This window comes from Agelaius tricolor, unplaced genomic scaffold (genome assembly GCF_023055355.1).
Source record: "Agelaius tricolor isolate 1412-34295 unplaced genomic scaffold, bAgeTri1.0.p SCAF_4, whole genome shotgun sequence".
Lineage (NCBI taxonomy): Eukaryota > Metazoa > Chordata > Aves > Passeriformes > Icteridae > Agelaius > Agelaius tricolor.
The window spans coordinates 39,864,366-39,892,155 of NW_027269264.1; the positions used below are offsets into that span (position 1 = coordinate 39,864,366).

Consider the following 27,790-nt stretch of genomic DNA (forward strand, 5'->3'; position numbering starts at 1 on the left):
CGTGCTACTTGTCAGCCCAAATCCACAGAAACTTTCTAAGTCAAACCATGAATGCCTCTATCTGTTATACAGATGATCAGTGCATATCCTGTTCACTTGTTACAGGTTTCTTTAGCACATTGACAACATGTAAATTATGGGCCTGCTTACACATTTTCTTCTCCTCTAAATTACTTCTCAATGGAGGATTGTGCATTTTGGACAAAATTAAGTGTGTTTGTGGAAAAAAAAAAACCAAACCAAACCAAACCAAACTAAACCAAAGCAAAGCAAAGCAAACCAAACCAACTACAAACTTTACAAAAAACTAAAGTACTAGTCTTGCCTTTTTTTCTGGAGAAAGAAACTTACATTATTTGTCTCCTTTTATTTCCTTTAGTTCCTCTATGTAGTACTGTAGGGTTTTTTCTTTACCTGTTGTCAGTTTGAACTTTCTCCATACGAAGTATCTCCAGCACAGCAAATAATGAAATAGTCCCATTTCCTCTGCAAATATTTCACCAGGCACATGCAAAAACAATATAAACTGTTTTTTTCTTGGATGGTAAGTAGTAATCCCTTTGTTTTCTCATATACCTGGATCATGCCTTTATTCAGTGGCTGTTAACTAAACAACTTGTACTTTAAAAAGTACTTTCTTATTCTTGTTCCTGAAGTGTCCAGTTTGATATCATTAAATTAAATTCCAATTCTATTACCTGACATTTGAAAGCTAGTAGGGTTTTTTAATGTATTATATACAGATCTCCTCTTCTGTCCTCTTCTCTCCTCTTCCAACTTCCCATAATTTATTAGCATATACCTACTATGTGTTAAGTTTACTAACTATTTGAGTCCTAAAACCTTTACACAATGCATTTGAAGTCTGATGCCTTCTCCTGTGGAAACAGCTTGTCATTAGCTCCTCACCCACTCTTCTTTCCAGTACTGAAATCAGTGCTCTCCAGGAAATTACTTTGATTCCTTTTGTTCATACTGTAGATGAATCTTACATTACATCCAGTCGGCTATGATGCTGTCACACTTCAGGTCATATCTTTTTAGTTCACTGTTAGCATATGTGATGCTATATCATGTGTGATCATATCCACTAAAATCTAGAAACCCTAATCACAGAATTCTCTGAAGAAATTGCACATGAAGTAAATTGCACTAATAGCTGCTAAGAAGTCTTGTAAGATGACTAGAATTTGAGCAACTTTTGGAGAAGAGGTCAGAAATAATCAGTCCCAAAAGATTTAAGGACATTGCAGAAAGTACATGTCCTAATTTTAGGTGAATTCTGAGATATTACATATCCAGGTGTTTTTTATTTAGCTCAGCTCATTCTGGAATGCTTCATGAAGATGAACAAATATAGGCCTTAGTAGTCAGCATCATAAACCAAACCATCTATAAAGGAAAACCAGAAACCCCTAGGAGAATTTACTTCATATTCATTTTTGCAGAGTGGCCTGTACTTGCAAAAAATAAACCAAAGTCAATAGTATCTAATCTATAAGGGGCAAAAATGCCCACTGAGTATCATTCTTGCTGTCACAAGAAAAATTTATTTCCTGTGGCAGACCTAAATTCCTTTTTCTTTCCATAAATATACAAAAATAATGACCTGATGGCCAGAAAAGTAGGAACTTTCTTCATATATATACAGCTACCATCATAGAGATAGATACTATACTAATTTTAGAGTAAAGAAGTCAGCAAATTACACCATTGACAACTTCCATCTGAGTTATTGACTGAATTCATTTAGATAAAATTTCTCTGTATTTCTCAAACTGCAATTAATGAATAAACAAAGTCATAAGAGGTAAAAATTGGGGAAAGAATTTGTTTATGAAGAGTGAGTAATAAAACAATCTGGGTTAAACCAGAAAATACCAAGATGATTATGATATAACAATATGTTTATTCAGGAAAGATTGAAGGAGATTAGCCTTAAACTACACTGAAAAGAAAGAAAAGTGGAAAAAGCAGTTTCCCTAGTAGAAAAAAAAATTGCAACTGATATGCTAACTGCTTTTTCTTATCTGACCAACAGATATCAATGTAAATACAGAGCTAAATTCTACAGAGATGCTGTTTTGTTTGATACCATAATTTCACATGTAAAATCTGTATGCACTGTCCATTATATATGCTACTATGCAAGCTACTACAAACATCCTCATGTGACTCAGAGACCCTGATGGCTCCGTGCTCTTACAAAATGCAATGAAGCTTACTTCCTGAAAAACTGCAAATTGACTAGCATTAAGTAGAAACTAGTTCCTTTTGTGTGACCCCCATATCCTCCCTCAGCTTGGGTCTCTTTCAACCCAGCATAATTTCAGAACAACTTCAAGATGTTCTAACATAGTTCAGGGAAACAGCTTGTATTGAGCAGCAGGAGAGGGCAAAAGTAAGCTTTAAATATTATCTCTACACTCCCATTTTCATGGTATTTACATTATGGCTCCTGTCCAAGGCTCTGGTCCTGTGATTTCAAAGCAACAACTGCACAGCAAGAGTGCAACGTTTTGCTCTAATCTACAACATGAATCTTATTAAAATTCAGCAAAGAGCCTGTATGGGCTTCATTTATTTTGTTTTTCTTTGTAGATTCACTCCAACTGTATAGATGTTATCATTTGCTGCTAAAATGGTTCATGGAACCTCACAGCACAGTTGATTTCACTTTTAGGAATGCTGTCAACATTAATTTCATTTTAGAAATAGGCTTAGTTTTGCTTATTAAAATGATAACTTCGTAAGTATAAGTTGCATTCAGGTTTAAAAGTACACTGTTAGATTCTCTGAATTCAGTTGAACTTGTACAAATAAAATAGCTTATTTATTTTTCAAATTTAGTCCAATGTAACTGTTATTGATCCAGATCCCACAGCAAAATCATTCCTTTTATTATTTATTTCCCACCTTAACTCCTTTGAAGAAAACAAGACAAAACAAAACAAAACAAAAATCTTGATATTCAGATACACAGCTATTAAATACTCTTCTATCTTCTCTTTCCTTTTCTCATCTCCAGCTCTTATGGGGCCTATGTAACATTTATATGACATTTGCATGTGTCCAAGTGCTGGTTCATGATAGTTCTTCCACTGCTATATGCTTTCTGACAGTCACAAGCTGGTGACTTGCAGATCATTACATGGCAGGCAAAGGCAGCTATAAAAAGGTTATACCAGAAGGCAGTCTGGTCACAGGTCAGGGGGAGCTGCAATTCCTTGAATTGTGGCAGTTTAATGATTTGCTGGCCTAGAACATGGCAGGATGCATTTCCCTGGAGTCCAATGAAGAAAACTGCCTAAGACACACTTTCCAGAACGCTAGAAGTGTTCTGGAAAGGATCTTACACTAGCTAAGTTTCTCTTAAAGAATTCCCACATAGGCTTGAAGTTTAACAGTGAGATAAGCCTTATTTGGAATCTCAACTATGATAAATGACAGCTTTTCTTTCCAATTAATATAGGCCTTTGAATACAGATGTATCATTTTTTCTAATAATAGGTGTCTTTATCAAAGAATATTTAAAGTCCAGCAATGTGAAGCATTGGAGGGTTCTATAAAGCACAGGACTTCGTAAAACAGTGAAATCCTTGACCCAAGACTCTACAGAAGGCTTTCAAAAAAGCTGTTGGAATATTGAGAAAAATAGTGGAACTTAATGCTGGTTGCAGTTGCAGAACTGACATTGCAGAACTGACTCACATTTCCTCTCCAGACTATTTGAGGCCAGGAATTTGCAACCACTTTGGTGTGCATTTTAGAGCAAACATGCAGCAAAGACAAAGGACTACCTAGATAGGGTGCTGAACTTATGGTCACCATCCATTTTTTTGAGTTGGTTTAGAGACAGTGTTTAAAACCCTCAAGACAGGCACTTTTTAATAGCAATAAAATTGTAATATCTCATAAATATTTGAACAGCCAGTGCTGCATTTTACATAAATTGCATATGAATTTTTAAAAGTACACTCCTTGGCCAACATGGCCTGTCCCATAAAGTGTACATCATGTGCTCTTTGCACTGAAGTCTGAATGGAATATGCCTTTTGCATTGACAAGATCTTTGGTACTGAAGATTGAACCCTGGTTCCATACAAGAAATGCAGTTAGTTTTACAAGATAGGTATTGTTTATAAAGGATGCATCTATACTTTTACACATCAAATATTTCCCAAGGCAGTATGTGTTGCAAAAAAATTTTAGTGAGTACAGTTCTGGGTTTTCCAGTAAAAGACAGCAGTATCACATCTTTTAGCACTTTTATAGTGTGATTCTGTAGTGTTTTGTAGTGTGCAAAGAAATAATACCAACTCTCACATGTAGTATCTCATTTTTCACACCATTTATGGTGCCCTAATTCATAAACTCTTGGTCCCATTTTCACTCAGATTCTTAGTGCTTTCTCTCACATCCTCCCTCATAGTATGAGCTATTGCAGTCAAACTTCCAATAGCTGCACACATAGAATCTTTCCAGTCTCTGCTTATATTTCCCTCTGCTCTGCTGCTTTTAACATTTAATCTATAGTAGTTATTTATATTTTTATACATTATAGAGATTATTTAAATTACCAGTGTGTACTAAAGTTTAGAGAACAGACAAACTGTGTTGTCTTCTTTTAGGAAGCAGCATCTCCCCTTCCTACTGTTCATTACCACTTGAATGGCTGAAAGTGAACTCTTTCAACAATTTCTTTCTAGGCTACCTACCTAAGATGATGGTAACTGAATTGGACCTATGGGTGCAGTTTTAATATAAACAGAAAAACAAGTACAGTAAACAGAATACAGAATAAACAGGGCAAGGTAAAGAGAGGACTAATAACTACTACTTTCAGGAAATATACAACTTCTGAAATTAACTAAGACTCCTTTAAAGCAATACAGAGATTAAAAACTCCCGGTGGTTGTGTGATAGATCTTACAATACTTCTGTCTGTACTATAATGGGTTTTCCTTTGACTGTACAAATTTTCAATATCTGCTGTTGACAACTCCAGATGCTATGGAAAATAAGGTTAAAAAAAATTAAACAAAAATAATCATTAATAAATTTCACAAGTATTTCTGAGAAATAAAGTCTACCAAACATGACTTGCAAATAAGTGGAAGTACTCTCAATGAATTTGTAAGAAGCACCATATGAAATAATACTGCATCATGAAAATAGGATCCTACCCCAAAACTTTCAGGTTCTTCAGTGATTCACATTGTGCAGAAATAAGCAAAATAGGAGAAATTAAATAATTCAGGCAAACCATATCCAACTACAACTGGATAACATTTCCCTGTTGAAGGGCATCTTCAAAATGAAACAAAAGCTTCCCAGAATTTCCCGTTGTTTCAGCTAACAGGAAAAGTCCAGAAAGACTACAGCATTCCATCTGTCAAAACCACATTACCCATTAACCATCTTTTCTCAGGGATGGTTCCTTCAGGACCTTCTAACAGACCAACTTTTGTGAACATATTGCACTGCTTATCACAGTGGACAGGTCAGCCCTACTCGTGCCTGCCTGGAGGTGCTGCTCTTTCAGGCCATGTCTGTAACAGCAAATTAAGTTGTTCCAAGAAGCTTTGACCCGGGTTTGCAAGCACTAGCAGCCCCTGGGCAGAGTCCAGGACTTAACACAGGACAGAGCCCTTTCCCATACAAGATCAGGATGTGTTCATTCTCTTTCAGAGACTGAAAGAGTTTAAACATATGGACAAAAATTATTCCATACCAGCTGAACACCAGTGCCTAAGGTCAGTCTTAGAATGTGTCACTTACTAATATACCTGAATCCAGAGAAATCTCAAATTCCAGCACTGGAATGGTGTCCCCATGGAAGTGGTCATGCCACCACTTGGGCAGTGCTCTCAAGCACATGATGTAACTCTTGGGGTGTCCTGTGCAGGGCCAGGAGTTGGACTTTACAGTCTTGATGGGTCCTTTCCAACTCAGCACATTCTATGATTCTACATTACTCTCATCAAATCACTTTGTCTGATGTATTACGGTATACACATTTGATTTTCATGCTGAGATGAAGAAGTTTCATTTTCAATATTAGACTTACTATCATCATCTAAAAAGATTGTGTATTCAAAGTAGCAGCAATACATTGTCACCAGCAACTGACAAAGGAATAATGAAATACAGTTTGCACCGGCTATCATAGGAATTAAAAACACTCAGATGAGACAGATGTGACTGAAAATCCTGTGATGAAATACTTGCTACATTTGCTATCCTCTTTCTCCACATGCTACTCCTACCTCCACTGTTAGTGCTTCAGCTTTCACTATCTTTCTATTGAACCAGTGTATTTAGTGACTCTTGAACTGATTCTTATAGCCCCAGTCAGTGTTTCAGGGTATTTCTGCAATATTGCACTGCCTCTACACTTTTAAGTTACTGCAGAATATTCTGCAAAGACTTCAGTATCAAGACAATACTCATGCATACTGGTACTCTACAGACCCTTCTACCGCACACACACAAACACACACACACACACACACACACGCGCTCTACACCCTTTTTTTTTTTAAATCTGAATTCTATTTACTGCTAAAGGACTGTTAGGAAGCTTGTAAAGAAAAAATCAGGTGCCTAATATTTATAGATATTTTAATAGTTCTAATAAATTTAGTTACTGAATGATGAAATTGCATTTTCTCAGTCAGCTTACACAACCTAGTCCTCACTTAGTCCCTAAGCCCTATGATGATTTATAGAAGCTGTTGATGTGAAGGAAGCAACATTTCGGGTATCAAATGAAACTGTCACAGACACTTCTGAGAAGGAAATGCTGACACAAGCAGCGCTTATCCTGTCTTCTCTAGGAGGACATCTTTCCAAGTGATTATTGCACCCAGTCCTTGAAGCTTTTCCAGAGAAAAGCCATCTAAGCAGCAAAAGGCAGTGCAATATTCTTATTTGATATTTGTACCAAAATGCTACAATCAGATAACATTGTATGAATGCAGTTATAACTCCTCTGTGCAATAAACAGATCACAGAGGGAAAACTTGATACTTTATTCCTCAGACAAAATTTGGACCGAGATCAGTTTGAAATCACTGAGGCTTCCGATCAAGTAAATTTTAAAAATGAGCAAAAGACAAGGTATGGATAAACTGTCAGCTAAATATATTGACCTGTCTTTGCAAATTTTATGCTTTCTTCCAAGAGCCAGTATCTGGACTTTATTTTTCCTTATTTTTTCCTCCTTATTCTATGGTTTATTTTGACATGTTAGCTAGCAAATTCTACTGTTTAGAATAAGCCTATAATTTGTACATAAACTATTGCAGGCTTTTATTTGTATTATATCATTGACAGTTCACAAAAGTATTGCAGGGCTTTATAACACTACAGCTACAGATAGATTTAAAAGGTTCTTATTTTTATTTTCTGATTTAGACACATTTGAACTTTTAATAGTTTCAGTTATAATGTATTTTTGTCTGAATTAATATTCAGAAATCATTTTTTAAAATTCAGTGTAAGTTTGAAAGTGAGAAAATCTTACAGCCTACTAGTTTCAGCTCTTTCCTTTAATATTACTAATTCAAAACAAATGGAAGAAAAATATATTACTTTTTATTATTTGACACTGTAAAACATCCTAAAGCCCTTTAATGGATTTTTATCCTGTGTCTGTATGTGCTGCATACAGACAACTTTTCTTTATAAATTTTTGTATAGTTTCAATGGAGAAATCAATACCTACTTAGGTGAAGCACATTTTTTTTTATTCCTGTCCTCTAAAAGAGACATGTTAATGTTCTGTCTTCCTAATGTCCATAGGAGATTGTCACACTTATAATGTACTTTGAAACAAAATTTCAGGGCCAGATGGTGGTCCTGTGACAAGGTAATGTGCTAGCACTAATCAATATAGCACTTGAACTCTGAACTTCCTTCAATTCCAGTAGAAAATACTGTGGAAAGAAGATGTTTGGCTCAGAAGGAAAAGAAGCAAATGTTACAGTGCTCCCAGCAGGCTCTTTCTGACCATTTGACAATGATATTACAGCAAGAACTAGCCCATTCTCCCTGACTTGAAAAATGAAAGAAGACAGTTCAAGAATAAGACACTATTGCCTCCAAGCAAGAAAAAATGTCATATAAAGGAAAGACTTGAAGGGCATCCCAGTGTGTAAACACCACCTACTTCATTCTGATAACCCTTCCTAATTCATCCATGATAATACACTATGAATTTTATTATTAAATAATGGCTCTCCTTCCTTGAGTGCCCATGCTGACTTTAAACAAACTTGTAACCTTCACTGGCAAACATATGAGAATCTCATTCTGATGGAATCTGCAAATTCCAACAGGCTTCAAGTTGAACACAAAGTATCTTGTTGAAAGCGCCATTAAACAGGAACATTAACCTAGAAGAATATGTTACAAAAGAAGAACTGTTACAAAATTGTAACAGTTGAAAAATTGGATTTGATTGATTGTGTGTCTACATAGGGAATTTCAGTGACTTAACAGTATTACTATTTACATATTTCTGCATTTTATTGTCAAGCAAGAATAGCAGAGCAGCATGTATTTCTTCACTTAAGTGCATGGCAAAGTAATTCAGTTCTAATTTTTTCATTCAAAACACATTTTAAAGTTGCATCTGCAGTCTTCTGAGTTTACAAAACTGTGAGATTTTCAATAATATTTTATTTCATATACGCTGAACATCAGCTATCATATGATGCGACCAAGTAGGTTGTCACTGATTTTGAGGGAAGTGTTATAACTTCATGCAAGTATTATAACCTCATACTTCTACTCAGATTTAACATCAAATCCCACTTGCTATGATTAATTTGATTTTATATTCTATCTAATTTAAATTGTCTTTCATAAATAAATTAATTAATTAAATGGAAATGGATATTGTGCAAGAGCATTATTAATTTAAAAATGTTATTTGCATAACCAATAAAAAAGTATATTATAATATAGACACAAGCTACAAATATAGACAATGCCTATTTAGAATAATTCTGCTCTGGATATAACTTAGGAGACAGGATAGTAATGCTCTGTTTCAGATTTTGTGCACTAGAATAGCTTTCTGCGATCCCTTACTAATTTTATTGAGGGTTTCAGAGGTGCAAAAATCAAAGAATTTACTGCAAGTTTAACTGCAACACAGTGCTCCAACACAGAACACTCCATCTAAAAAGCACAGACAAATTTGAGTTAATTTGGCAATGATAAGGCCTTTTAAGAACTGGCATTAGAAATTTAGTGGAACACTAAAGAAAGCAACCAATACAAATAAAGATGCAGTGCTGGCTTGGATTAAAAACCTTTCCTATGAAAGTGTGATCTGAAGTCTTGTCTCTAACCCCACATCCTGGCACATGAGTCTTCAAATAGGAAGGTCTCTCATAGGCTCTGATCCTCTGTTTCCTCTTCCTTAAGGAACACAGAGCTCTTGGGTTTGTTTCAATCATTTTGTTTTTTTCAGGCAAGAACTGTCATAGCCTCTTTGGGCTCTGATTTTAATGCCATGCAAAGAACAACAAAATACAATTTGCTACAACTGGGAAGAATACAGCTGCTACATCCCATCTATGCCAGGAATAGACCATAACACATCTAGATCACTGCACAGCTTTGAGCTAAGCACATATTTTTGACATGGAGAGGCAAAAAATATACTGATGTCAAACTAATCACATGACAACCTTGTAAACTAACATTGCTGCTTTTGCTAGGAAAGACATGAGCAATGAAACCTACCTTAATGGTTACTTATTAATTAAAAGAAGAACAGTGTAAAAACTGCAATATGAACACAATTTTATTGCTCCATTATAAAAAAAAATAAGGTTCTGTAATTGCAATCTCCAACATTAAATGACTGAAATGAAATCAGCATGTTATTGAAGTGTTTTATATATATATATATACACCACCGTTGTAATAATGACAATAGTGATAACCTGAGCGTAAAAACATTGAGAGGCAAAAATGTTCTAGTTCCTAAAGGAGACAGAACAATAAATTATTTGAGATACCAAGGGCTAAAATCTAATGAGATAGAACCTAGAGAACCCTGGGAAATTGTGCATTGTACTATATTAAGAAAATATTCAATTTATCTGCTGTTTAAATCATGTTAGATTAACTGGTCAGATTTGAACCAAGATTTTCTGAGACTAAATGGCTGCCTATTGTTAAATGAATTTTAAATTATTCGTATTCATTAAAAAAAAAAAATTAAATGGAAAATCTGGGGTTTAAGGCTCTTACAAACATTTCACAAAGGAAACACTGCTCTAAGTCCTCAAGAACACCAGGAAGATCTGCAGCTCTAGCTCCACATTACAAAAGGTTTTGCTATTTCTCCCTCTCCTTTTAGTATCACCCTATCATCCAAGAATGAGGGGATGTATCAGTGAATCTGTCCTAAATCCAGCCATGTCTTGGGGTGCACCAGGCACAGCTGGGCAAGGGAAGGGATTCTCCTACTTTGCTCGGCATTCCTCTGGCCTAGAGGAATTGTGGCTTTCAGGGGAATGACACCTTAGGATTTTAGCTTTTAAATTTTTCAAATTCTGTACTGCTTTAATGTATAACTCTAAAACTTTATATAGAGTGTTAGCTACTGTCTTCAGATTTGGGTCAGAGAAAACAATTCCCCTAGGCCTGAAGCTGAAGGACACCTTACTGTCTCAGGTCCTGAAAGTACAAACCAAAGTGAGTTGGGGGTGGGAGCAAACCGGGGGTATATGACTTTATTACCTGAAGATGTAATTGGAGGATTAACCCCTGATATGTAAACGGACAAAACACATCTGTCTGAAAAACAGATCCTGACCAGTATCCATCCTGGGTGTAGTCTCTTGGAGGCTTCTGAGGCCCTAGGTACACCTTTCGAAGGCCTTCAATAAATACTTGCTTTTACTCTCCTAATCTAGTCTAGCCTCTCTTCCAGGTAGCCACTCCAAGGCATCATGCACTGGCCAGCTTCACCTCAAGTCCTGTGTGTGGTTTTGGCCACCATAATACAAAAAGGACAGAAAGGTATTAGAAAGCATACAAAGAAGAAATGGGACAGGCCTTGAGGGGAAGCCATATGAGGAGCAACTGAGGTCACCTGGTCTCTTCAGCCTGGAGGAGACTGAGGGGAGACCTCACTGCAGTTACAACCTCCTTGTGAGAGGAAGAGGAGGGGCAGGCACAGACCTCTTCTCTCTGTGACCTGTGACAGGGCCCAAGGGAATGGCATGAAGCTGTGTCACAGGAGCTTTAGGCTGAATATTAGGAAAAGGTTTTTCACCTTTTTCAGAGGGTGCTTGGGTGCTGGAACAGGCTCACCAGGGAAGTGGTCACAGCACCATATCTGCCAGAATTCAAGAAGTTTTTGACAGAACTATCAGGCATATGGAGTGATTGTTGTGTTGGTTCTGTGCAGGCCCAGGAGTAGTGTTCCTCCCAACTCAGGATATTTTATGATTCTATGGAACAAGTTTTGGCTATCATTTATTTCTGATGAGAACTAGTGGAAAAGGAAACCTATTCCCTCTCATCTCGTTTTTCTCCACTGAGTATCTTTCTACTGTCTCTAAGGCATAGGCAAGGAATGAAGGGGTTTGTATGCCTGGGTAACACTATCTCTTTGCACAAGTTTCCTTCCTCAACAGAAGATGGAAGATGTTTCAGATGATCAGGATGATAGTGCAAAAAATGATGCCTTCTGTTATGCATCCACTATTACAGCTCACACATGCATTCATAATTTTTTATGGGAAGACACTAGATCTTAAAATTGGTGTTTTGAGGTACTTCAATATAACATGTATCAGTTTAAATAGTCTACATATTGCACAGACGTTTATAGCTCACTACCCAGATATTAATATGTGTCAATCTGTATTATTTCCAAAAGGAATTTAATTAATGATAAAGAACTGTACTTCAATACCTTAAAAATACTGTTTGCACTCTAATATTCAAGACAGAAAAATTATGCAAGAAATGATTATTTCCTATGCTCTCACTCTCTAAATATATAAGGGTTATGACACTCAGTGCAAACCTGCAGTTGCGTAAATGCTATCAAAACTACTACAGTTTGCTTAATTCACAGAATTATTTTTTAGCTTACCCAAATCTGTAGCTTAATTCTTTTTTCATTTTTGAAAACCGTTTTTACTTTGAAATCGATCCCAACCGTGCTGACAAATGCAGATGTAAAGGAATCATCAGCGTATCGGAACAAAAAGGAGGTTTTTCCAACACTGCTGTTGCCGATAATGAGCAGTTTGAACATGTAGTCAAAGTTCTGGTCAGATGTATCTTTCTGGCCATGTCTGGAATCTTGAACAGATGCCATCTGTAATTCAAAATAAAAAAGAAATATCTTATTGTCCCTTTTATAATAAAAAATGGAAACATGTCAATTTTATTGGAGTTTTTTTGTACCAGGTATCAATGAAGCTCAAGAAGAATATCTTCTTGAAAGACTTGTCATGTGTATGCTTCAATGTGAACTTCAGGAAATGCACAGACATCTAATTATTTTTTGTGATTCTTGTATCTAGTAGTAGTTCTGCTAGCAATAGAGGATTTAAAAATGACTGGTGACGGGTAAAAAAACAAAAATAATATGAATTCTAAAAGTCTGGGACAATTCTTAGTATATCACTAAAAATACTTGTTTTCAGAAAATGTGATGAATTGATGGTGAAAATACAATGACACTTCATTTGTATAAGAGAGAAATAAGATATCAATGCTTCCTTTTGACACAGTAGGTATATTTTCAAACAGAAGCTTAGCAATTTTTACATCTAATAAAATTCTTGAACCATTTATTTTACTGTAAGTATATTGCTATCTTTTGCCATCCCTAAAAATTTATTCAAAGTATTTCTCCTCCTTCACCAGCTTTTAGTTATCATACCATTAAATAGTGAGTATATACACCTCTGAAATAAAGTCTTGATATTTTTTGAGTACTAATATATTCTGTAGTTATTTGAATTTGCAATATTAATGCAACATCATCATAAGTGGCAGTTAGATTAATCAAATATTAAGGTTTGGAAGGGATTTTAAAGATCATCTAGTCCCAATCCTGCTGCCAGGAACACTTCCCACTAGACAAGGTTGTTCTAGACCTTGTCTAATTTGGCTTTGAACCAGACTGGAGCATCCACCACCTCTCTGGGCAACCTGTGCCAGTGTCTCACTACTCTCACAGTAAATAATTTTTTCCTAATATCTAACCTAAATTTCCCCTCTTTCAGAGTGTACCCATTCCTCCTTGCCCTGGCACTCCGGTTCCTGTCAGAGAATCCCTCTCCAGCTTCCCTGTAGGCCCCCTCAGGTACTGCAAGGTGTCTGTGAGGTCCCCACACAACCCTCTCTTCCCCAGGCTGAACAGCCCCAGCTTGCTCAGCCCATCCTCATAGCAGGGGTGCTCCAGCCCTCTCACCAACCTCCTGGCCCTCCTCTGGACTTGTTTTAACAACTCCTTGTCATCGTGCTGGGAACACCAGAGCTGGATGCAGTGCTCCAGGTGGGGTCTCAGCAGAGCAGAGCAGAGGGGTAGAACCCTTCTTTCATCTGCTGGCCGATGCTGCTTTGGATGCAGCCCAGGATTTCCTTGGTTTTCTGGGCTGGGAGCACTCACTGATGGCTCATGGTGAGTTTTTCATCAGTCACCACCCCCAAGTCCTTCCCCACAGGGCTGCTCTCAATCAATTCTCTGCCCAACCTGTGGGTGTGCTTGGGATTGCCATGAACCAAGTGTAAGACTTTGTATTTGGCCTTTTTGAGGTTTGCAGTGGCCCATCTCCCAACTGTGTCAAGGTCCTGCTGGATGACATCAACATTTGAAATCTGAGTCCTTAAAATACAGTTTTTAATCCATATAAAACACCTGAATAAGCACAGATTACTGAATACTGTAAAGAACAACTTATTTTGCTCTAGGGACTTCAAAGATCATGGATTCTATTTCTAAAAAGTATACCTTAGGCTTTCATGAAAATTAGATTAGAGTGAAAATGTGACCCAAGTTCTACCTAGGTTGCTCAAAAAGAAATGGCAAAAAGAAAGAGCTTAGAGTGTTTCAGCTGAGTTTTCAAGAAAAATTATCAAGTATTTTGAGAGTCTGTGGAAGTTCTTTGATTGAACAACACTTTTGCATGCTGATTTGAGACAGAACAACAGACACCATAACCTAACATAAAGGCTTACAGAAAAGCAGCTCATGTAAAAGCTTTCTAATTTAGGCATCTCAGAATGCATTTGGGCAATCAGAAAGGACAACTGGAACCAGGATGACAGCTGTGCACTAACCACACTCTCAGCAAAATTTTAGTTACTGTATAATATTTTAGATAATTCTGCTATCTCAAAGCATCAAAAATACGATGCCAGCTTCTTTGGGCTACTGAAGAGGCATACAGGAATGGAGACTAAAATCTCTGAAGAAGACATTGGAAGTAGCAATGAATTTTCTATTAAAGTTTTTAATAGAAAATACGGTTTCAGATATATATATTTCATAAATAATAGAGTAGGAAGTATTTTATTTCAGAATTCTATTTCAGCATTACCTTCTTCATTAAATGTAGTATTGGGTACCTACACGCTTCAACCTGAGTGTTTGCATTGGCCTTAAAATTTATTCATTTCTTCCACAGCTATGCAACAAAGATTTAGAATTAAAACCTGAATATTGTCAAGCATACACATTGATAATCTTTCAGCTTGATTATTTCTAGAAAAGAGAGAAACTTTCATTACTGTCCTGTATTGTGTAACTATTTGGAGATATTTTGCTTAGAACACAAGAAAAAGGAAATCAAATATTGATCAAATGAGTCTACTCACAAATTGCTGTAAAGCAGCATAACACAGGGCATGCTGATGTTACATAGAGTTTGCAACAACAAGTCAGTGAGTTCTATCAGACCAAAGACTGCAGTGGCTGTGGGTTCCAGATGTGTGACCACTACAGCCGGCTGTTCCACTGCCCTTATGGCTCTCCTCTCTTGTGCTGCAGCTGAAAGCAGTAGTTACCCCTTGTATCAAGGAGGAATATCATATTCTTTCCTGAATCTCCTAGGAAGCCTTTCACATCTTTCCACATCTCCTAGGAAGCCTTTCACATAGCTTCTTCAACCAGCTTAAGATTCACAAAAAGAGGTTTAAGCTTTCATCCATTTGCTGCCCTGAATCCTATGAAGCTTCCAACTCATCCCCACATACTTTAATGCCTAACACTTCAGAAACAGTATGATTCAGTGAGCAGGGAAATCAGGAGACCTGGATTCTAATAATAGTCTTGCTAAACCATGTACATTGTGTAGACTTCCTGAGTAATAATGTGTTTCCTGTGGATAGTTTTAAATACAGATTTTACCCACAGGAATTTCAATACCCCCCTAAATTAGTGTGGTTACATGCATTACTTATTCAGCAGTTTCCTTAACATTTCTGAAAAAAAAAATAAAAACTCAACACTTTCACTGTGCCGTAAACTTAGAGAGTCGTTACTAGCAGTATCATAGACAGAATTACAGGCATGTTGTACATAGAATTTAAGCTATTTTTATTTCAGGGGCAGGAGTATGTCCACTTATTACAGGACACAAAAGGCATAGGAAAGGCATAGGAAAGGACTAATTTCTCCAAGAGGATTAGTGAGGTAATAATTGAAATTGTTCAGAGAGACTAACTTTAGCCTAGTGAACCAGTCTCCCTAGACTACTGACAGTGGTCCTTTCTCCTGTCCAAAACCCCAATGAGCCTGCACTCGTGTAAAGAAACATCAAACTCTGTGCAGTTGCTAAAACTTTGCCATTACTTCCCAAACTCACTCATTCTGTAGTAAGCAAACAAGACAAATTCTTCCAAGCACAATCCACATTATGCTCACAATCTAAATGATATGCTAAAGAAATACATCTGTATTTTTGCTGACTGTAAGGGAAATACAGATGCTTGGTCCTCTTGAACTTTTTGAATAAGCCTGTAGCGCTTCTCTTTCTTAAATGCAAGCTGTTGACTTAAAAATTAAGTATGCAATGCACTGTAATCCACTTCCCAAGGTAATAATATGACAGTTCACTCCTGACAGTACTTTTCCCTACTATTGGAGGTATATGTAAAATATGAAGAAGATTGTGACGATGCTATGTTCCACCTTTGGAAGTTATGCTGGAAGCAATCACTAGGAATGCTGTGTTACCACCTGTAATTAAACATTACATACATGGATGAGAACCAAATAAACCTCGTTAATGTTACAATATTCTGTTTTCAATAAGGTAAAATGCATACCTTTATGTTGACCAAGTTCTTTTCCCAAAGGTTAAATGGATATATTAAACAAGCATCACTTTCAACAAAACATGCTGAGTTTTCTCTTCAGTACAATTTTGCCCTTATTTGGTAAAATTGAAGAGAAAATGCAAATTATTTTGATTAGCACCAAAAGCAGTCAAACCATTTCCTACAGGACTTCGGACAGACTTGAGAGTCGACTGAGAAGTCTAAGCTCAAGACAATGAACAGAAAACCGATAGGAGATCTCAGATGCTTGCTCCTTATCAAAGCCAGGAGGAGTTATGTTGCCAGTTTGAATATGGTGCAAGGAAAAATAAAGGATAGCTTTGTATGCTTTCCTGCTTACAGCACATCTCTAAACTCCTTAAACATGGATTATTTAAGGGCATAAGCAAGTCCAATCATTAAGAAGCGTTTTCTGTTCAGACCCAGGTGCTTTCCAAGTCTCATGTTTAGCTGTTTCCTTGATCCCAAAAGAAGAGGTGAAAATAGAGCAGGGTTGAGAACAAATGACAGAAAAACTGTGTTTACCTGCCACCTTCATGATTATAACAAAACATTTGGCTATGCAACTCTTTATGCCTTGGCAGACCTCATTCTCTGGGAGAATCAATTTGAACAGATTTCTGACTTGAGTACTGCAGGATGCTGTGGCATTCCTGGCCTGCACACAACTTTAGTTTGCACTTACATATGCACTCCACTATGCATGCTTAGTATAGGATGATTGGCCCCTGGAAAATATGGTGCAAAAGGCAAAAAAGCCTGACATTGAAAACATTGAGATTTATTCCTTCACGCCTTTAGCAAATAAGCTGGTTCCTTTTAAAAGCTCTAATAACAGTCATATCTTAAAAGAAAAGATCATTAGGAAGTCCAGAGGAAATATCTTCCTCCTATGCACAGTGAGGATAGAGACTGATTAGCGAACTTAAAGTTGTTTAAAAGTGCAACACTCTCTTTCTGTCTAGTGTTCTTAAGCCCGCCTCTGAAAGTGGGTAACTGAGGTCCTTTTTAATAGATCACTTTGGTCAGATGAGAGTGGAACAGCACTGACTGACCAGCATTTATACACACATAGGTGCAGTGGAAAGAGAAATGGTTCTTTCCTACATACAGGGTAGAAATATATACACTTCTATTTCTTTCTATAGAGCAGCTGAATTTAGCTGGTATTTTAGTATAAAAACAGAGTTTCCTGCATATGCAGCCTTTTGCAAGGCAATCTTTCCGCCTTTTGCAAAATATATTTAGCCAAACATAATCAATGGAGATTGAAACAATGGAATACAATGGAAAAATTCAATTACTCCAACTTACCAAACTGTATGTAGGATGTGGAAGTGAGTGAAACTCACTGCACATCCTTGTCTTTCATGCGTAGATCAACTGACATCATCAGAGTAGTTAAAATATTACCAAAATCCCTATGTATAAGAACACTGTGACAAATAACCCAACCATGAAGAAATTAATTAGTTTTGAGGTGAAATATCAGACTAATCTAGGGACTGGATTTTAATCTTAACTCTTTCAGAGGCATCCTATGGCTTTTGTTTTCTTCTTTTCTACATCTTGGGCAAGCTGCTTACTCTCTTGTATTTTTGGTGTGATCTCAACATTGATATCCACAGATATCAGAGCAGAGCAGAGCCAATTCTCACAAATCTTAATCGTTTATTTTTTAACCAATTAATAAGAATTAACAAGGTTCAGTAGACAATGCAGCGGCCACTTATTTGGAATTTACTGATTGCCAGCCATCTGCAGAGCACAGCTTGTAAACTAATGTACTTGGCAGCAACAGGAAAAGCCTATCTGCTTGAAGGTATTAAGGGGTCAGAATCATGTATATATGTAAATGTATCCCAGCACTATTAGAAACATGTAGTTACAAATGCAAAGGGGTTGTTTAAGCAGAACACTGAAAGGCAAAGTTGGGGAATACCAAGGAGAAACTGGGATGTCAGGGTTAAAATACTTCAGAGAAACTCTACCTGCTTCATATCAACAAAACTAGCATGAATATGGCCACACTGCCAGAAGCTGCCCAGGAGAATAGAATGTAAGGTAGTAAAAAACAGTTTTGACAACTTGGATTCTTGTGGTGAGCTCGCGAATTATCCCTCATTTCTCTTTCTTGAAACTAAATTTACTTTGTCTATAAAAAGGGTATCTTAGGAAGCATATTTCTAATTCCCACTCTAGGTAGCATTAGTGGCAAAACGAGATACAGTCCTAAGAGGGTTAGTATACACAGGATATTAGGAGGCCACCAAAATAGTGCTGCTGTGAAAAGAAAAAAAATAAAAGCTGTGTCAGCCCAGATGCTCCAGAAGAAATACATTTAGATTTACTAGGGAATATGAAAGAATAAAAATGAGATGGCTAAAGCTTTCTGCCATTTACCCTATTTAGCACAGCACTCAGAGTCATGAGACTAGGAAAGACTGTGTACCTTTTTGTTTGCCAAGGAAGATGCATCAGGCTAAGAGACTAAGTGAAATACCAATGCCACTGTCTAGGGCACTGATGAGACAGCATTAGTGACAATTCTGATCAAGTGTGTTTATGAAAGTCATGTTAAAATGGGAAAACACCCAGAAAGGTCAACAGGAAGATTATCTTATGGCAGAAATAAAAACAAAACCGAACCAAACAAAAATCCAGTGAACAAAACATTAGCTTGTTTCTCTGGACAGTAATCTGGTCATGATGCTATAAGGGCTATTTAGACTGATATATATTGGAGCAGACACTGGATCGTATCAATAGCATAAACTTAGTGCCTCTGAGCTGGAGGTTAGTAAGTATCTAACCAGCAAGTGAACAAGCTTCCACAGTAAACTTCCAAAAAGGGGGAGTGGCAGAAGGAGGACTACAGACTCGAGATGCAGCTAGATTAGTTAACTAAATGGTGTATTTGAGATTCTCTGCGGACTTAGTGGCTTGGAAGGCTCTTGTACTCCAGTGCTTCTACTATGAACTCACACTGACATATCTAATGATTTTGCTGAGTGATAGGAGTTGAATTGTCATGCAAACTCCTGTATCTAATAGCTTTGTTTGGCCTTTTTTATCATAATTTTATAATAACTTCTTAAATATCTGTAAGCAGCAGCCCACTGTAAGGGCTTGCTATTGCCCATCTCCATTGTGTTTGGATGTGTCTGCTATAAATGTACCTTGTCTAGACATACCTACTGCCAGTGACAACAGGATATGAAAAACTAAGGAAAATTGTTTTCACTTCTTTCCTGGGGAAAGGAGATCATTTACAAATTATGTCCCACTTCTTAATTTTTTCCTCCCCTCAGCCACCTTTGAAATGATCTTTCCGTACATAAAAACTGAGAAGGGGCCCTCTTTGCTACCCCCAGCTCTAGCCATGAGCCACCTCTCCCCGGTGTAGGTGGACAACTGCTCCATGACTACACAGGTGGAGGCATCGTGCCAACTTGCCGTGCACCTCGGCGGCACCACGGTACAGCTCACCACCCAGCCAGCACCTGACAGCCAGTCAGTACCAGGAGAGCTGCGGCCGGCGCTCGGGGGCAGTATCTGAAAAACACAGCTCCATGTGCCCAAGTGTGACCCGAAACCCACCCGCTGCCCCGCGACGGGCCCTCCCTGCCGGGGACACGATCCCTCGCACACGCCGCGGGCCCCCTACACGCCAGGGGTGTCCCTCACCCTCTGCCCGCAGCAGCAGAGCCGGCCCGGCGGCCCGGGCGGAGGGGCTCCTGCCCCGTCCCGGCTCTCGGCTGCACCGCGCCCGCCGCACCCCTCGCTGCGCTCCGGCCCGGAGACCGACCTGCATGGGCGCTTCGTGCCTCATCGCCGGGCGCGGCCCCGCCGCCCGCCCGCTGCCGCTCGCTGCCGCACGCCAACAGCCGCCGCCGCCCGCCCGGCTCTGCCGGCAAACCCGCGTCGAGATCAGCACCGGAGCTGTCCCCGCTCCGCCCCCGACTTGCCCCACCCTCTCTCCCGAGACCTCCCGGGAGTCGTAGTCCTGCTGCCCGGCTCTCCCGCCCTCGGCTCTGGGAGAAGGGACTACAGCTCCCAGGGTGCTTGGCGTCAGGCCGCGAGCGGGCGGGGCCGAGCGGGCAGCGCGGCGGGCGCGGAGCTCCGCGATCCCGGCTCGAGGCCGCAGAGGGCGGCGGGGCTGAGGAACGGGGGTCCTGTGGTGGGGCGGGGGCGCGGCGCGCTGTCCTCGTGCTGAGGCGGAAAGCGGAGACGGAGCGGGCGGAGCAGGCACCGCCGGCTCGGTGGAGGCACTGCCCTCCCGGCCCGACCGCCCGCAGCCACGAGGAGCAGCTCTGGCCGGCGGAGCACGGGCGCAGCTCGGGGGGCTGCGGAAGCTGCTCTGTGGAGCGGAGCGGGCTCACCCGGGCCCGGGCACGGCGCTGCACAGCGCCCTCTGCCGGCAGGGGGAGGGCGCGCCCGCAGGCTCCGGGGCACGGGGCCGGTCCCGTCCCGTTATCCCGCTCCCGCCCCTTTATCCCGCTCCCGTCCCGTTATCCCGCTCCCATCCCGTTATCCCGCTTCCGCCCCTTTATCCCGCTCCCGCCCCGTTATCCCGCTCCCATCCCGTTATCCCGCTTCCGCCCCTTTATCCCGCTCCCGCCCCGTTATCCCGCTCCCGTCCCGTTATCCCGCTCCTGTCCCGTTATCCCGCTCCCGCCCCGTTATCCCGCTCTCGCCCCGTTATCCCGCTCCCGCATTCGGGCTGATCTCGTTCTCACGTGGCCCACCTCCAGCGCTGGGGCTGGGGGACCGAGCACACTTCAGCTTGAGGACTGCTGGTCAATGACCTTGCTGTACACAGTGACTGTCCCTGGGCTGTCTCCTCATCGCATACCGCTGTCCTGCTTTCTCTTGTCTCGCTTGGCCTTTGTCCGATGGCTGGCAAACAGGGTCGGGCAGCTCCGTGTCGTGCTGCTGGGCCATGGACATGTGGACATCGCTTCTGGATGGTGGCAGCCGTTTTTGATGTCATTATGAGGTGGTGCTTAATCATCCAAGAAGATGTTTTAAATATCTGTCTCGGCACTTTTGCTTAACCCCATCCTCTAACGCAGAGTCCATTTACCTTAGGTTCAAATGGACAGGTCCATTCAGGGTAGAAAAATGTATAAAGGTTGTTGGAGTCAGATTTAAGATTTGGCAAGTTCTGCTCTAATGAAAGGGTCAAGATGAGCCAGGGGTGACTCTGGAGATGTCTGCCCAAGGTTTGAGAGCTGGACACATTCCAGACAGAGGAAAGGGCAGGAGAAGGCAGCAGTGGTGGCTGAGGCAGCATGGGAACAGCAGTTTGCCCTGTGGGTTATCCACTTTACATATGTGGTATACATTGCATAGGAAGCACCCATAGGAACTGTGATACAAACAAATTGTATCATAGAGACATGAATATGGGTTAAAATATATACCAGAAGAAATTTCAATCTAGCTTTTTAAATTTTATTTGCAGCTGTTTATACCTACCCCACTATGATACAAAGATAGGATGTATTTTTTAAAGATGTGCATTTTTTGGAGCTCACCCTTCTTTCCTGCATGAAACACAGAATGTTGCTGTTTCTGCCGTTATATCTTGAATTTGCTCAGTATTTTAGACCCACCTGCATAGGTGCTAAGAATCACTTTTGTGTTTTCTTAATGCATGCAATTTAGTCTTATTATTGATTTTAAGTGAATACCTACCAAAAGTCATGAGTAATTACCCATTTCCCTCTAAAAACAGGGAACATTATATGTGTTATCAATTGCAGTTAGGGAAAAACAGAGAGCTTTTTTTTTTCCTATGAAGACTTTGTTTCATGGGGTTTTGGTTTTAGAAAGTATTATAAACATACCACGTAATCCTGAATATATATTAAAATATAGTTTTCCATAAAACACTCCTCATTCTGAAATATCACTTTAAATCCTAGCTGAATAGGTGTTTGAAAAGTAGATTCAAGTGTCCTGAGAAGTTTTTGATTATGGAATTTAGAAAATAGATACTAAGGATTTACTATTATATTAAACTTTTAATGTTTACAGATACATTAGAAATTTAAGACTTAAATGATGCCAGGTTCCCAAATTTATCCCAAGACAAAGATCCTCCACAGCTTTCAATTATATTTGCATTTATCTTAGCACTGAACTCTTCAAGCAGTCTCTTACCTAAATCTCCATACAGGCAACTATTAATAGAACATGAAGCTGTGATACTTCTACATTATCATATGTCCTTTTATAAAACATGGGGTTTATTTTCTTCTAGTGCAAATGTTAAAGTAAACAGACATAAGCATGCATATACAATACTTTTTATTTTTTTAATTTTCAAATCAATAAAAATTCACAAATAACACCAATTTTGTAGAATCACAGAGTGGTTTGTATTGGAAGGGGTCATCTGGTTCTAACTCCCCTGTGTTGAGCAGGGACTCCACCCACTAGACCAGGTTGCTCAAAGCTCCATCCGGCCTGGCCCTGTCATTTTGGATTGTCTGTTGGTTGAAGACAGGATTTTATTTCTCCATTTTTGTCTTTTTGTTGTCTGGCAGAAACTTCATCTTTTTCTTTCTGTCTTCTTCAGAGGCTTTTGAAGACAGTATTGGAGAGGAATGAACCAGAATGAAATAGTCTAGTGCTAGACACTAGCCAGCTTTTGTACCTCAAGCATGATAGTCCAGTGGCCTGCTGTGATGATTCTCCTGAATAGTCTAGTCCACAGAGCACTGGGTTCATGGGTCAACAGTTTCTGTTGAGTAGTAATCACTGGGCCACAATATATTAATATTTTTGAAGCATGGTGTACTTGAAGCTCCCTTTTAAACCTAATTTCTATGAACTATGTATTTTCACCAGGTGTTAATCTATAGGGGATCCAGTTTAATAAAATACCTCATTCTTTTAACCAGGTGCAGTAGAAGCATCAGAGGAATAGTCATGAATATCAATTCTGATTTTCAGGTGTATTGATTATACCACCCCCTTTTCATTTGTTTTTCCTACAATCACAGAAATTATTTTTTCCCCCCATACCAAATGGGATTCACAGAACAAGCTGGGTATTATTTGCTGACTGAAACTAAAGAGAAATATTAGTTTTCCTTAGGCTATGGCTAAAAGTCATTCAAACAACATAAGTCATCACAAAGGCTAACCCAGAATGAACATGCTGCATGTAAGATAATGATAGCTAGGTGTGAATATATTTATATAGCACGTAAGAGTTATGTAGATGTAGAACTGTGTGATTTTGGGACACATTTTAATCTTTAACTGTAACACAGTTTGGGTTGTGCCCAAAACACTATCCTACAGCACCTAGGAGATAACAATAACTTTCAGAGCTGCATATGAAATGTAAGAAAACCTGTAACAATAAAGGCACCAGGAGGCAGCTGGTTTGTAGCCGAGTTGTTTTGAATGCATAAAATCTGAAATTATGGAGAATATTAACAAAGCTGTTTCTCAGTTTTGCACTGAGAGGTCTACATAAGTAGAGATAACACAGATGTGTTATCTTATGTGGTATAGGTTACATGGTATAGCTTACATGACAATGTGACTTAAGTTCAGTGCATGTATTGGGAGCAAATATTCTCTGTGCTTTAAAAACTTTCAAAGTGTAGGCCATGCTGTAATATTAGCAAGTAAGTGAGATTCAAAAGTAGAAGAAATCTGAGCTAATATAGAGAATAATAAGGAAAAGACAGTTAACTAAGGATCATATTTCCTTTCTTGTAATTCTTAGATCAACATACAAATACTTTAAATTTTTTATTTAAGAAAATAGAGGTTCTTACTAGGTGCATAACTCTAACTATTATGAAAGATCAGTACCACCTAACAATGTTTTCTGTCATGTTCTCTTCCATAAGGTCAAACAGCTTTCTTTTTTTCTGCTGACCTTTTAGAAAACAGTGTTTCTTTTACTCTCAGCATGCCATTTGGCTTATCCTGAGATTGGACTTTGGATGCAGAGAACAGAAAAAAAAGAGAGTCACGAGGATTTCACAAAGCAATAAAGGTGGTTCACTCTCGTTCAGTCTGTCATGTTTTCAAATCTGGCTTATGATTGCAAAACGTAAATGTTGAGGAATGCCTTCTTCAGATATTTCTTCAAAAAGAAAAAAGTATGAGATCTTTCAACTAGGTAAACAGGAAATGGGAAATGTAGAGAGCAAGAAAATGGTGATTAGAGACCTCAGGAATATTTATTTCTAGTTTTAAACATTATTTCATCATGAAGCCAAGCATAAACTAACAAAATACAGTTCTGAAATTAAGCTAGAAATTGATAATGGATTTGGCACTGAGACAAGATCTGTCTCAAGCAGAGATCTCCAATACACAGCCATTGGAAAAAAATCTGCGGGGAGTTCTTGTCAGGCTAGAAGACAGATAAAGTACATAGAATCTTGTCATGAGGTAAACCATGTTGTATTTGCAACAGATGAAGATTCTTCACTGCTGTATAGATACTTGGCTTTGTGACTTTGGCAGATTCTGCAAATCCTTAAAATCCCAACAGACCAGACTCACATATCAGGCCGCATGACAGCACACTGCTGATGCGTGAACTGGAGATGCCACAGTAGGGAATGAGAAAGCAGTTGGTAAAAGAGCAAGTCTGATGCTCATAACATGAGACTTGACAGGCCTGCATTACAATGAAAGACAAGCAAACAATTCTGTCAGGGTTTTTTTTTTCTTCTGATTCTCAGAACAGAAGATACTGTTGGTGTATTCACTATTAAACTTTGCAACCACTAGACCTGTAACATAGAACTGATATGCAGCTTTTCATCTTGTGGATAAAGGACCAGCATAAATCACCACAGTTTTGCTGTTGATGGAAAAGAGCATTGGGTTAATCTGTCTTTGCACTGTTGTCATAGCTACTTGGTCACAGCACCACATACACCATCACGTTGCATGCAGCCTCATAATCTACATGCAATTGCTTCATTGCTGTGTAGAAAAGGGAGAACTTGTGATTTTCACTTTCCATTGCACAGCACCATGGTCTTGTCTGCAGTAAGGTCACTCAGGTCTGTGGAGATCCAACAGGCATTTCACACCCCTCCCATTGAAGGCATCTCCCTATGCTCTGGGTCCCTGGGCTGAAGAACAGGGACATCTAACTCTTGACTCACCACCACCTAATGTGAGCACTCACACCCCTATGCATCTGCCTGTCCAGTGACCTGTCCAGGCAAGGGAGAAAATGCCACCTGGAGCCATTACTGTTATGGCAGTAACATGTCTTCTGGCCCAGATTTTGTTACCAACTCTAACTTCAAAAATCTTAAAAATATCTGCTTAGCTGTTTCATGAAAAAGGGACTTAACCCTTGGAGTCTGCAAACCATTCAAGAGGAGTTCAAAGTTATGTATTCATCATGATGGGCAGATTGTGGTTAAAGATTATAGAAATTATGGAACTAAGGTCCATGCTTGGAGTTGTGCATATACCTATAGAGATATTTTCCAGTGGCACATGCATAGTCAAATTTTAAAAATGCACTTAAATTACATGCCAAATGTATTGCTCATGTAATGCTTTTGCAACATTACTTCTACATTTTGCAACAGGACTTCTATTCATGGTGAAATATCATCAACATAAACTTTCTGTATGTCAGAAGAATGGTTCTTGTATTGTGCATGCATTTCTATACCATTATTCACAATATTTGGCCCAGACAAGAGGAAGCTCTGATAGCAGAAAAGAGCATACATCAATTTATGTAATGCAGAGAAATTCTTAAATATGGCCAAGTTTTGTCAGGTCTGTGATATGCCACATCACCAATCTGAATGGTCACTGGACAACATCGATGGCTCAGTGCTGACAACAGCTCAGATCAATCAGATGACCTAGAGAGAGAGGTTCTGGGACTACTGCTCTGGTAGGAGTTTTCAGTTTGTCCTGTCAAATAATTTCTGCACTGCCAAAGGATCATTAAAACAGAATAGTAGCAAATGCTCTGTAATGAATTAATATGTTTAAGGTTTTGCAGAATGGTCAAGGGAATTAGCAGCCATAAACAGTGGAGTTTCAGCTCTCAAACCAAGCAGTCTGATTTTTTTTTTTTCCTATTCTTGATGAGAGATTGATTGGTTAAAGAAAGAATCTGACCAGTTTTATCAGATATACACGTAGTCAGAGAGATGTATGGAAGCTGTGTTCATTCATTTTTCATCTGACTTGTCTGTCTTCCCTCAGTATGATGTTAGCATAAACCTCCCAGTAATTATTGGAAAACACAGAAATAGCTACAGTTCATTAATTCTTCTACACTTCCCTAGATTTTATTTTGAAAGTTTCTACTATAGTAACTATAGACATAAGTTAAAAAAAAAAAAAGGTGAAAAGGAGAAGCAGTTGAAAAAAGACACATATAGTCAGCTTGTATCTTTTTCAGCCAGAAATATAAAAATTAATGAGGAAGAAATATATTCACATCTAGCTCTAATATAATTTAACTTTTCTTGCTTTTTCTCCTCTGATAAGTATTTCAAGACAGAAACACAGTTGCTGCTAATGATATCATAGTGATTTTATCAAGTACTTCCCATGAATACTCTGCAGCTGTGTTAGAAGAGGCTGTTGTGGCAGGAAACAACCTAATAGATATTTTTGGGTCCCTTAGCTATGCATGACTCAGGAAGAAAAAGAATTATTGCTTGATTTTCTATTCTGCATAGGTACTTAAAACACCAATCATCTGACCTACTCAGACATCAGTCCTATCTCATCAGGGATATTAAGAATAAGCCTCTGGAGGTCAAATGTGAGGATATAATTTTGTGAGATGCTGATCCCCTGTAGATCTCATTAGCTTTCAGTTAGAGGCATCCACCCTCTCTCAGATCTGAAAACTTAGGCTGAAAATCAAAACCAAGGAAGGAGCTCCAACTCGGCCTTTAATGTCAGATCAACTTCATGATTATTCTTGAGTCTTTAAAAGCAGGTAGTAATTTGTTCACCGGAGTAAAGATGTTGAGTGGCTGGCAGATTCCATACATGATTAATGACATATTGTCTATCTACATTTTACTCCTTATTTCCAAGTTAAATGCTTCCACAGCTCCCTGTCATCCTTGTTATACATGCAGTACATTTTCATGCTAGGGAGCTGGCAGTAGCCTCCAGCATTAGGTCACAATTATTTCCATTAAAGGGGGACATTTTCATTGTTTCAGAGAAATCATCACATCCCATCTCAAATATCTGCAACTGCCTCTGAACCTGTTTGGTACATTCATATTTTGGATGTCTGTTCCCTTCTCTTGCTTTTACTTATGGCAAAATTTTACACACCTCACCAAAATGAAAAAGACCTGAGTACAACCATAAGTGAAAGTTCAGCCATAGTATTTTGGGTTAGCTCACTGTGCCTGGCACTCCTATGGGCAAGTTCCTTTTGTATGCAGGGCTGACAGTCCAGAGGAAT

The 27,790-nt window shown here is 39.0% G+C and overlaps 1 protein-coding gene across 1 annotated transcript in view; it reads right to left on the reverse strand.

The window, feature by feature from the left end:
- Positions 1 to 20,298, reverse strand: part of RAB3C (RAB3C, member RAS oncogene family) — a 128,886-nt gene extending 108,588 nt beyond the window's left edge. The window contains exons 1-2 of the mRNA XM_071425366.1: positions 20,141 to 20,298; positions 12,131 to 12,358 (exon numbers count right to left, since the gene is read on the reverse strand). Coding sequence (XP_071281467.1) covers positions 12,131 to 12,358; positions 20,141 to 20,164 — 252 coding nt within the window. The 5' untranslated portion in view covers positions 20,165 to 20,298. The remainder of the gene's footprint in view (positions 1 to 12,130; positions 12,359 to 20,140) is intronic.
- Between the last annotated feature and the right edge of the window lie 7,492 nt (positions 20,299 to 27,790).